The 12,789-nt window shown below is 45.6% G+C and overlaps 1 protein-coding gene and 1 non-coding gene across 2 annotated transcripts in view; both read right to left on the bottom strand.

The window, feature by feature from the left end:
* Positions 1 to 3,592: 3,592 nt before the first annotated feature.
* Positions 3,593 to 12,789, bottom strand: part of RIMKLA (ribosomal modification protein rimK like family member A) — a 33,595-nt gene continuing 24,398 nt past the window's right edge. The window contains exons 4-5 of the mRNA XM_007164660.2: positions 11,592 to 11,795; positions 3,593 to 8,628 (exon numbers count right to left, since the gene is read on the bottom strand). Coding sequence (XP_007164722.1) covers positions 8,138 to 8,628; positions 11,592 to 11,795 — 695 coding nt within the window. The 3' untranslated portion in view covers positions 3,593 to 8,137. The remainder of the gene's footprint in view (positions 8,629 to 11,591; positions 11,796 to 12,789) is intronic.
* Positions 10,234 to 10,306, bottom strand: TRNAG-UCC (transfer RNA glycine (anticodon UCC)). Its single transcript has one exon. It is a non-coding gene; the product is annotated as a tRNA-Gly (tRNA).

Here is a 12,789-nt window from a genome sequence, read left to right as displayed (position 1 = left end):
TCTGCATATTATAATAGGACACTGGCTTCTAAGAAATCCATCACACATGCTACCTCCCTGGAATTGAGATGTTTCAATGCATCGGTGTATCAATTTCTTTCTTGGTTACCCAGTGGCACTGGTGTGTTGGTAAATGTTTAACAGGTAGCTCTCCAGGGGAAATACTTGGTATATAGTGTTTGCCCATCTCTGTGGGGTAAATATTCCCTCCACGGCTGATTTCAAACTACCAATGTGATGTCACTGAACAATGCAGTTGGGAACACATGCTCAGTTGCACACCATTATATGGCATTTCCACTGTACAAATACAACAGATGTCAGTAACCTCAGAAGCACAGACAATAGTAAAAGGTAATAAAATAATTAGGAAGTGATAAGTTTTGAATATTTATTACGTATATTTTAAATATACTTTAATTTTAGGTTTATATAATTTAATTTTTAATTGTGGCTGCATCTAAAAACCAGCCCACAAAATTCCTGAAACTGTAACAATCCGCTCTCATGGGTTGGTCCAAGCCGGCTCCACCACACCACTGGTACTCTGGGGACCTCCAGGTGGGACTAAACAAACGAGCCACCTGCCTGGTCTTGCCTTCACGAAGACCTTTATTAGTTCTAGACTAAGAACCCCAGCTCTCCACTTACAGTAGAGCAGTGTTCCTTCTAAATAGAAGATTCTGGGGGTCCGACTCGGGACAGGCCCAGGACAGCAGAATTTCAGCTGTTTTATTGGCTAGTTCCATCTGCTCTCAGGGCTGTCATCCCTGCCAAGTCCAGATGGTGCTGTTGGGCTATCAGAGATCCCTGCACAGCTCCGCCCCCCCCACCCCCCACCCTGGCCTTCTGCACTCCCCTCACCCTCTGTTTGACAGATTTAATTCAAATCCCTGGCACCTCCTCCTTCCATTTGATGCAAAGCCAGCAAACCTCATACAGGAAGAGCCAAAGAAACCAGGTGGTAAATCATACAAGGTCACGCTGCTCCTCCACTCTCCAGCCTCCCAGTTGTCTGAGGCAGTCTTTCCTCCAGGACTTTTCTAAGCCAGATACACCCCCTATATCTTACACTAGAGCATCACAGAATCTCAGGGATGGATGGGACCTTTCAGTCATTAAGCCTAAACCGCAGCATGCTGAAGCAGCCACCAGTCCTGCCCCTCCCTCCCCCGCATCTCTTTTCCCAGCTGTAAAGCTGCTGTCTGCCAGCTTTTATCCCTTGGCACTGAGTCATGATCACGGGCGGGAGCTGTTTGTGATTGCTGACAGTGGAGAAAGCAAGAGGAAAGGAACCTGCTGAAAGCCAGACTTGTGGTAAAGAGCTTCACATTCAAGATTGTGTTTATTTATCACATTTATAGGTGATGATGCAAAGGTTAAGCAAGATTAAGTGACTTTCCTGAGGTCACATAAGCCATAAGTTATCAAGTCAGGATTTGAACCGGGGCTAACCCAAACTAGCACCATTTACATCAGTCCGTGTTGCCTTCCATAAAGCGTGATGACCCCAACAGCTAGTGGTGATTATGGTGGTTGCCATGCCTGGCTAGGGTAGTGGGAATGAAAAATAGATCACCCTAAGGGATGGCCCTTGAGTTCTTCTTTAGGAGGGAGTGGTCTTTGCTTAGGAAAATGCCTTTAATAAGCCATCCGTGATAGAAGGTGAAATCTTGAAGGTAGAGGTGTTGGCAGGAATCATATTAGGAAAAGGAATGGCTATACTGCCGTCCATGAGAACATACGTGGATTTAGTTTGTCCTGAGAAGGGAGTCAGGTACCACATGGAGTGGAAGGTGAGTGGATTCCTCTGTAGAGTATAGAAGAACATTTTATGAATGGGGGTACCACGTCTGCATTGCTGCAATGCCTGCATTGCTGCCACGTCTGCGTTGTTGCCACATCTCCCATTTCCTCCCACATCACTGAAACACACACAGGCACATGCTCCTACACTGACTCATTTGAATTTTGGTGTGTGTGGAAGTGGGGGCAGGAACTGAGCCTTTCTCAGCTGATGCGGTGAAGGGATGAGACATGATTGTTGCTTAAAATGAGGTAGCAGAAGTCTGGAGCCAGCTGTGACTGCCAAGATATAAGTCCCTTAGAAATCACAGAGATCCAAAGGCCCAGTTATCAGACTTCTCTGGGTCTCAAGGGGCAGGGGGTCCTCAGCTGACCCACAGGCTACAACAGGGAAGAGTGTGCCTAGTGGCCGGCCGCAAGGGGGATGCACTGTGGAACTGCGAGAGGGAGGAAGCCTTTGACTTTGTGGCAGATTGTAGCTAACGTGTATCAATCAGGATTCCCCCTCAGGTGTGCCTGACGGGAGACATTTGGGACCTTCAAGCCCTTGGCCTCCACGGAGGCCCACGAAGGCCTCTGCAAATCCAAGACATTCTGCAGTGAGGGATCATGAACCAAACTGGGGCTAAGGAAGCCTTCAGTCAGCTTGGCAGGGGCCTTCTCTCACATTCCATCACTGATGGTGTAATGTGAGGCTATGTGGTCTTGGCTGGTCTACAGAAGGCACAGGCCATGAGCCAGCACACACCAGGAAATCTTATCTACGCCTTTGGGGCTCTTACCTAAAAGCCATCCAAGAGCTGAATCCTTCACACCTGGCACCATATTGATCCAGAGCAGAGGCTCAGCGGAAGGGGGATGGGCACAGGGTGGGTCCAGCATGGCAGCAGTGCTGGATGCCAGGGAAGAACAGAGCCACCTCTGGCAGTATGCCACACTGGCTGTGAACCAGACTGCCTGGGTCCCAACCTTGCTGCTGACTAGCTAAGTGACCTTGGCCTCTGGGATTCAGAGTCCCATCTATAAAACAGGGACTGAACTGGTTCCAAAGTGCTGCTATTCCTGTGCCCTCAAATCTGGCTTGATGGGTGACCTTCTTAGGGTTGCCTCAGAGCTCTAGTGAATATACAATGCCAGAGCAAGACTACCCAACAGTGTTGGGATGCCAGCACAGGGCCCAGAACAGTGCCACTTGTCAGCAGGGGAAACGCGCCTGGAGAAGGAAATGGAAAGGCTTGAAGGGACAAGGTTTTCATACTCAGTTGTGTGAGTTTTAGAAGGGAAGGCTGCAGTCTAACCACAGATTTGGACTGGAAGCATAATATGGTTTTAAGAAAGGAGTAAGACAACATATGCCTGAGATGGTGGTCTTCCAGGTGACAACAGTTGAAGCCACGATCTGATCTGGGGAATCTCAGAAGCAGTCATAAACAGCAGCAGGTTTTCTATTAGGGCTACAGTGGCAGATCCAGGAACACTAACTCCAGGGATAGTGACAAGAAGGCCGCTGTCAGGGCTTTTCCCAAAAAATCCGCATAGACAGACAGCAGATAGAAGCTGCACCTCTAGCTGCACAGGAAATTACTAGGCTGCTTCACTGACTTTGGACTCACCCTCCGACATGGCTCTGTGACCGCCTGCACATGGTATTCTGGTCATTAACTTCTGGGAGGGTCAGCTGTTACTTGAGTGATCGTGGAACCGCCCCCCCCCCCCAGCTCCCTCAGCTAGCTGCTTCAACCTTCCTCTGATTTACATTCAGAGCTGGTTCTCAAGATCAGCCTTCATCAGGACTTAAAGAAGGGATGAGGTATGTCTTCTTTGGAGAAATGTCTGTTTAGGCCTTCTGCCCATTTTTTGATTGGGTTGTTTGTTTTTTTGATATTGAGCTGCATGAGCTGTTTGTATAGTTTGGCATACAGATGGCCAACAAACACATGAAAAGATGTTCAACATCATTAATTATTAGAGAAACGCAAATGAAAACTACAATGAGGTATCCCCTCACACCGGTCAGAATGGCCATCATCGAAAAATCTACAACAACAAATGCTGGAGAGGGTGCGGAGAAAAGGGAACCCTCTTACATTGTTGGTGGGAGTGTAAGTTGATACAGCCACTACGGAGAACAGTATGGAGGTTCCTTAAAAAACTAAAAATAGAACTACCATATGACCCCGCAATCCCACTACTGGGCATATGTCCTGAAAAAACCATAATTCAAAAAGACACACGCACCCCATTGTTCACTGCAGCACTATTTACAATAGCTAGGACATGGAAGCAACCTAAATGTCCATCAACAGAGGAATGGATAAAGAAGATGTGGTACATATATACAATGGAATATTACTCAGCCCTAAAAAGGAACGAAATTGCATCATTTGCAAAGACATGGATGGACCTAGAGACTGTCATACAGAGGGAAGTAAGTCAGAAAGAGAAAAACAAATATCATATATTAATGCATATATGTGGAATCTAGAAAAATGGTACAGATAATCTTATTTGCAAAGCAGAAATAGAGACACAGAGGTAGAGGACAAAGGGGGAAGGGGAGGGTGAGATGAATTGGGAGATTGGGACTGACATATATACACTACTATGTATAAAATAGATAACTAATGAGAACCTACTGCATAGCATCGGGAACTCTACTCAGTGCTCTGTGGTGACCTAAATGGGAAGGAAATCCAAAAAAGAGGGCATACATGTATACATATGGCTGATTCACTTTGTCGTACAGCAGAAACTGACACAGCAGTGTAAAGCAACTATACTTCAATTTAAAAAAAAAACTTCATGAAAAAAGATTTTTAAAAAAAGGGGATGAGGTATGTCTCTCTTACTTCCGCTGAGAGGTGGATGAGAACCCATGCAACTCATTTTCTTTATACAGAATAGTTTCAAAGAAAGACCCCTACCTCTATAAGCAATACATATTCACAATTCTTTCATTCCAACAACCCACGGAAGAGCCATTTCTTCCTCCTTCCCACTAGAATTCCAGATGATCCCAACTTATTTCTTCCACTGAAATGTCACAAAACTATCCCAGACCTTCCTCTCCTCTCCTTCCTCCTCGCCCATCCCCAAAGTTCATGGAATCCCCTCTGAGCTGGGAGAATTGAGTCTGCAATTGTGACACTAATGGCTTAAGAGCCACTTATATTGTTGATCAGATCCTCAAGACCTAAAGCCCCAAATCCACCTTCTGGGGGAACCCCATACCCCTCAGCAATCAGACAAACAGCATGAAGACATTTTTCCCAAGTGCAAAGTCATATATATTCTGAGTGACTGAGCTATTGGCATTCAAGTTTTGACCAGTTTCAAGATGCTACTACCAGATAATGGGAAGACTGTATACAGACACTGCAATTTATGTTACATGAGGAAGACTGTTAGTTGATACACGAGAGTCAAGAGTTTCAGGTTAGATACAATCCATCCAGAAGGCTGAATACACTAAGAGCCTTACTTCTTTCAGGTCATAAGCCCTCTGAGAAGCTGCATCCTTTTTCAGGCCCTCTACCACTGTTTAGTGTGCTAAGGCCAAGAATTTATGGCCTCTTTAACTCCCCCAGAGGAGGGGTGATAGGAAACTGCTAAAAACCAGATGTGGGAGGCGTCCTTCTACCACCTCCCACGCAATGTACAGCTTCATTAATTAACTCCAACCTCAAAACACCTGCCCCAAGAGCTAAATAGAATAGGCATCTCCCCTAGCAGAAGAATGGAAAAATCGAGGCACAGAGTCAACTTGATTGTATAAGGTTAATCAGCTATTTTAGGGCAGAACCAGAACCGGGATCCGGCTCTACACCCCCGGTTCCTTCCAGCGGGCCCTGTGGGCAGCTGTGACGAGTGTGGCCCAGCCACCTGGCTGAGGCTCACAGGGCCCACAGCCAGTATGGGAAATCCTGGAGGGAGGCTATGATCCAGCTGTGCCCCAGCTCTCTAGACAGGGCTGGGTTCCAAGCAATGATGCCAATGACGACAGATGTCACTGGCAGCTGGGAAATGGGCCCCCTTTGACAAATCTGGAAGCACCCTCTAGCTGCTGTGCTCAGGATGGGGCTCACGAGCATCTATTTAGGTAAAGTGGAGAGACTGGGCTTGCACTAAACTGTGGGAAGGAGTGAATGCAGCTTCCAGAAAGTCATCACTTGGTTCAGAGGTTTACGTAGAAAGCATCTGGCCAAATCCAACGAGAACAGACCTAGAACCATCCTTCTAAACCCACCCTGAGTGGTAAAGATAAGGTACATGTCTTAACCTATATAAAGGTGAAGGATTATCGTTTTTCGACTGTACAGACACATGACTGGAATTACGGTTCAGTGGCATGCACCCTATGTTGACTGTATTTAAACTACTACTGTGTAGTGCGACATCTCCATTGCATGGTGCCAAACATTTTTCAGTTTCAGTTACTTGGTGAGATCTGATTTTAGCCACGGTATTTTCAAAGCCAATTTCTATTTAAATGTGTTGTGGAAAAATGTAATAGTTTGACTTTATACACGTTTTACATTTACAGCAGAATAAGTACAGGAATTCGTACACCCAAATGGGTGTTGTTCCTTCAAACTGGTCACGTTGGGAAGATGTATGTTTAGTCCAGGGAAGCTGACCTTACTCATAACATTTCTAGAACCTTCCTTGGAAACTGTCCACTTGTAAGCATCCTTAACATTGATAAGTCTTTGTCCTTTAAGGGTAGATTTATTCTTTTGAGGAATGATATTTTTTAACCAGCCAAAGAGCATTAGAAGATAAGTCTGATCAATAAAATGGGTGATGGAGCTCGGGATGATCTCTGGGGAAGGGTGGTGTAAAAAAACGAGGTCTGACTATAAGGTTATGAGGCCTCTTTTCTCGCATGGCTTCAAAGGTAACTCCAAAGAGGAAGTCTAGTGCTCTTGGCACATGCAACATCACAGCTCAAGAGTAAGGTCTCCCAGGGGAATAAGTACAATCATGGTGACTCTTGAGTGCATATGTTCTAGTGTATTTGGTTAAAAAGGTAGCCTTGCTCATTTTTGTCATACTTCACAGAAGCAGAAATGAAACACTCCATGTCCGTGACTTCTCCCAAGGGCAGTGTCATCATCTACTGCTGGAAGAGTTAAAATGAAAAGCACTTGGTGTCATGTCTACATTATCCACTCCCCCCACCCCCCCATCCCCCCCACCAAATGTGCAACGAGTTATTCCTGATACCTGAGTCTCCCCAGTGTGGAAAAGTGGGTAAGGACAGGTCTCTGGAACCTGGGTAAGACTAGTTATGTCAAGGGGATTGGAGTGTTTCCAATGGCTCTAGCTACCCAACAGGCTCACAACACCGACTCATACAAGAAAATCTCCTACAGCTAAGTACCTAAAGTTTCAGTAGAAGAGGAGGGGAAATGATTATCTTCCAGTAGCTTTCTAGGATTAAAAACCCACTCGCTTCTAATGTCAAGTGAACAGTCTATTGAAAAGAAGTCCATGGTGTTCTAGTGCATGCTTAAGGAAGAAAGTGTGTGGCCACTAGGTCACTGAAGTGCATTTCCAGCTGAGGTCAAAGGCAGCAAAGGTGCAAGAGGCTGCTGGGGCTGGCGTTAGTTGAAGCAGGATCTATATATTTGGAGTGGCAAAGCAATCTGTAGAAAGCCCCAGTTACAGAGCAGGATGTTTGCCAACGAGTGAAGTCAAAGGACGCTCAATCTCACTTTCTACAAAGTGCTTCACTGAAGATGCAAAGGAGGAAGCTCCCTTTAAAACACCATATCCTGAGTGTCAGAGAAATATGGTCAAGATGGTGATTGATGGGGAGCAGAGACTGATTCTCTAATAGCGCTGGGACTGTGTGTACTCCGAGTATCTCTCTCTCCCTCTCTCTCTCTCTCACACACACACACACACACACACACACTTAATGAAGAGCACACAACTGCAGTCACATTCCACCTCTTCTGCACGTGCCTCTGTCCGGTGGTTGCTCTTTTGTGCAGTATTTCCAGGAGCCGTTCTGAGTTAATGGGCTCCACTGCTAAAAGCCAGAAGCACAGCACAGAGTCAGCCGTAACATCCAACTGCTTGCAGCAGACATCGGTCTCAAATCCATCAGTCGGGATGTTGTTCTCGGTGAGGGTTTTTATATTAGTGTTTATAAAAACCGCAAAGCTAGGCCATTTGCTTAAATCATCGTTAGAAAGAATGCTGAGTGCCCAGATGGGATTTCTAGTCTCTGTGCAAATGAAATCACACTAGTCCAGATTTTATTCGCTCAAAACTACTAGGGAAGCAGTAGGATTTGGTTTCAATGCTGCCAAAAAGCAGGAATTCACTTAAGTTTTAATTCTGAAGCAATCCTGGTGTTAATGTTGTAGCCAGGGTCGGGCAGCATGGGGGCTGGGGCCCCCGCTGGGCTTGCTGAGGACCCCCGGATCTCTCCCAGTTCAGGCTCGCTCTCGCTAGAGGTAGACCCGCTGTTGATGGCGTAGACGCTCTCTGTGACTCCCTGAGCTGAAGCACAGCTGTCTGGCTCTTTCTTCTCCCTGGGACTAGACAGTCCTGGGAGGACAGCCATCTTCCCGGTCTGCCTGTTGGGCAGCAAGGACATGGTGTAGTCCGCAATGATCCCGCCCACATCTAAGTTGCAGGCCTGGTCAAAGGCTAGGAAACCCACGTTGGCGTTTGCTTCGCACACCGTAAAGGAGCCATCGTCCATGATGAGGAGATCGATGCCACAGAAGTCCATGCCCAGGATGTTGGACACCTGGATAGCCAGCTGCTTGCCTTGTTCTGTCAGTGGGCACATGACGCCCACGCCACCTGTGGGGAAAGTGCAGTGATGTAATGGTGACACTGTAACCGAGCATGACCATATAAGGCCTTCCCAGAAGAAACCCCTACCCATATCCTCTGCCTGCCCTTTGTCGTAGAAAAACTTTAGTCAAAGAATAAATTTAATCAGAGAAGTGAGAAAATGCAGAAAGAAAGGAAAACAGTCAAGCAAGATAAGATAATAATACTTTAGCCATTAAACAAAGTCAAGGACCTTTAGTTCTTCCTCAAGGACTGCAGATAATATTCTGAGCCACGTCCTGTGAGCTGTTTTGCAGATACTGAAACCCCCAGCAGGTGGAAGAAGTTAAAGGTATGCTGCCCACAAGCACGGAGACCCCAGACCGGTTGGAACCAGAAGGTTGATGATGCTGACCGCCCATTACCTCACCACCAGCCAATCAGAAGAATGTCCACAAGCTGACCACGCCCCGCTCCTTGAACGCTATAAGTCTCCTCACTACCCCCTCCAGGGCAGGACACACAGTCCTGTGGGCATTAGCCCACTGTGGCCCCCTTTGCCTGGCAAAGCAATAAAGCTATTCCTTTCTATAATACTTCACCAAAACTCTGTCTCTGAGATTTAATCTGGCCCCAGTGTACAGAGGCCGAATTTTGGCAACAACACCAGGCACTGACTGGACTAATGAGCCAAATGACCCTTCAAGGAAGAGAGGTGAGGGATGTCGGGGAAGGGCAGCAAGATGGGCATTTTTATTACCAACAAAAGGTCTGGATGGAAATCAGGACACCCTTTGAGAAAGTAATATGATTGTTTCTTTCCTAGAGTTTAAAAAATGTTTATATCCTCTGACCCAGTCATCGCACCATGAAGGAAATAATCTTATATATTGGGAAAAAAAGCTTTATGCACAAAGATGCTGATGGCAGTCATTTAAAATACTGGAAAGTCAAAATACTGGTACATAGTAGGCACTCGATACTTGTTGATGAGTAAATGAAAAATTATAATCTAAATAGCTCACAGTAGAGGAAAGCAGCATCGTTTACAACCATTACTAAAAATGATAGAGTTTGTGATCACATGGGAAAATACTTAAAAAGATTAAAGGCTGTACAGTATGACCATAATTATGCAAAAAAACATCGTCAGAAACGACACCAAAATGTTAACATTGGTTGTCTCTAGATGGTGGGATTAATGATAAATATCGTTTTTCATTTGACTTTGCTGTATTTTCTACATTGAGAATGAATTCCTTTTAGAAATTAGAAGAAACAAAATTATTATTTTCTAAGAAGGGAGAGGCCTGTGAAACAAAAATCTCATACCGAGGTCAGAGAGAGTCTGACTGCCCTTACTTGTTAAAAAGCTAAGACCTCAGATTTAACTGTCTTCCTTTAGTCTCTTTGCAAAGACTTAACACTTGTATTCTCAGGAACTAATGGCTTGACCTTAACCCTGCCCCTCCACCATCTATTACATGGTGTGAGGAAAAGGCTATTGAACAGCTTTAAAAGAGCTCATCAAAAAAGCAATATGGATAAATTACAAAACTGTGTAGTTTCTAGTTAAAGAATGGATTTTTTGGTTTGTTTTTTCTTTTGGCCGTATGGCTTGTGGGATCTTAGTTCCCTGACCAGGGATCGAACCTAGGGCCCCAGCAGTGGAAGTGCAGAGTCCTAACCACTGGACCACCAGGGAAGTCCCCAAAGAATGGATTTTGTGAGCTGATTGAAAAAGACAAACTGATAATACATAAGGTTCGATACTGTGGCAAGACATGGGGTCGTCATGAAAATTAAATGAGATAACGTATTAGGTACTTAGCACTGTGTCAACCTGAGCCTAGCATTTGCTTCTATCACAGCACTTTAGTCACAGTACCTTACAATGATCTGCTTATCCGTCTTCTCCTTTACTGGACCATAAGCTGCCCGAGGGCAAGGACTCTCATTAATTGCTACACTGTCAGCCTCTACCCTGGAGTCCACTTGGGGAGGTTGCTCAATCACACTCAGGAAGAAGGACCGGATTGGTGTTTCAGCCTCTTCATTAGTCACCAGACCTGGTATACTCATCTGGCAATTTAGGAAATAACAACTGGGTACTTTTTCACATTACCAACATACAAATTCCACTCATGAGGCTGACAATAGATTTCTGTGATGAAGATGAACATTCCCATGCCCCCGGGACCATCTCCATGCACCAAAACTGAAAACAAGCTTTATCAATAGGTTAATGGGATGAGGTTATGCATTTGACCCAGACACAAACTGCAGCTTTCTAATAACGTCAAACATATAAGAAAAACACAATTTTCAAAAGAAAAAAGAAACACAATCTTCAATTACAATGGAAAAGCAGAATATGCTATGTCTCCAGCTATAGCCTTACTTTTCAGTTTCTTTTTTTTTTTTTTAATTATTATTTTTGGCCGCACCACATGGCTTGCTGGAGTTCCTGGACCAGGAATCGAACCTGAGCCCTCAGCAGTGAAAGCGCAGAGTCTTAACCACTGGATTGCCAGGGAGTTCCCCATTGCCTTAGTTTAGACTCTCCTTACTTCTTGCCTGAGCTATTGCCACAGCTTCCAAACTCAACTCCCTGCCTCCCTCTCATGCCTTCAATCCATCCTCTTCCCAGACGTCAGTTTTTCTCAAACACCAATCCTCACGTCACTCCCTTGTTTAAAGCTGACTGCCAAGTCCTAACACCTACAGGACAGGGTTCAAATCTCAGTGTCCTGACATCCCTGGCCTGACCTCCGTCATGGCACTCACACCCACCTGTCCCCCTCCTGGACCGCTTGCCGCTAAGGGAAAAGGGCTTGTTTCTAATTCCTCTCTGTGATCCTGGCGCCTTGCAGACGGTCTGACCAGATAGGAGGGATCGAGACACATTCACTGGCTGGGTGCAAACATCCTAATGAAAAACCCTGGTGGCCGCCCCTGACCAACAGTCCGACTGAGCTTTCGTGCCTCACCGAGAGAGCAGTTGCTCTGCATCCGTCCGTCTGTGGAGCAGCGAAGCATAGAGCCTATCACCTGGCCACCTACTACCACCACCCGGATATCCTTTCCGTGGGACTCCTTCACGTACTTCTGGAACAGGTAGGGCACATCGTGGCGGATCACATGGCAGATGTCTGAGAGGTGGTGTTTATCTCTTGCGAGAAAAACAGCTTTTCCTTTAAGAAGACAGACAAAGAGCAAGAGAAGTAGTTAGAGAAGCCTCTGAGCGCCGTCCTTGCCACCCCACCTCCAGGTCCAGAGTCATCCATTCTTTCCCAACTCGCCTCACTGCGGCCCCTTCGATTTCTCTGACTCGACTCTTGCGTCTTATCAAATGGCCGTCGAACCTCATTTTTTTCTGGGTTTTACTCAGGTGCCTCTCCTTTCACAACCCTTTTTTTCAAAATGAAATCAAAATGTATTCCAGAAACACCCAGAAGAGGCCAAAATAAATTCCTAGGGATCTAGTCAATTCGCTTCCAGAAACAGTCAGCACCTCCTATCACCCCAGGATGCTGATTTGGCAGAGCCCATGTCCCACTCACTTTTTTTTTCTAAATCCCCACATCTCACACTAGGCTCGAGGCACAAAGCAAGTGTCAATCAATGCTTACAGAACATAACTAATTGAACATACTTTAGAGGAATTCCCAGTCAAGATGGAGAGAGACCCACAGAAGATAATGACACAGCCTGATATAGCATCAGGAGAGGTCTGTGCAAAATACTATCGGAGTTCAAAGGGGGAGCTACTGCCAGACGTGCTTCCTCCTTTCAAACACAAGAAACTTATTATTTGGCTATACCCATTTAATTCTGAAAGGAATGATCCATACTTCTATCGATCTCTGGGAAAAGCATTCCTTCTGGACTCCAAATTCTGTATTTCCTGCTTGAATCACTTATGCTTTCGCAATTATTTGACATCTGTTTTTCCATTTGCATATTAGCTAACAGATATGAGCAGGGGGCCCTGACAGGTTTGCTCCGTAAACCTGACATAAGCATACCATACCCTGATCCTTCTTGCTAGCAAACATGGAAAAAAGAGATGGTTTTCCTAAGATATGTGTCATCACCTTAAAAAGAGTGGCACATTTCTGAAGTCTTAATAAAAGAGGGATGGGTATCAGCGCCTAGTGGCATATAAGACCCAAAAGTAACCTCCAA

The sequence above is a fragment of the Balaenoptera acutorostrata genome, chromosome 1 (assembly GCF_949987535.1).
Source record: "Balaenoptera acutorostrata chromosome 1, mBalAcu1.1, whole genome shotgun sequence".
Classification (NCBI taxonomy): Eukaryota; Metazoa; Chordata; class Mammalia; order Artiodactyla; family Balaenopteridae; genus Balaenoptera; species Balaenoptera acutorostrata.
This window is presented reverse-complemented; position numbering and strand designations above follow the sequence as displayed.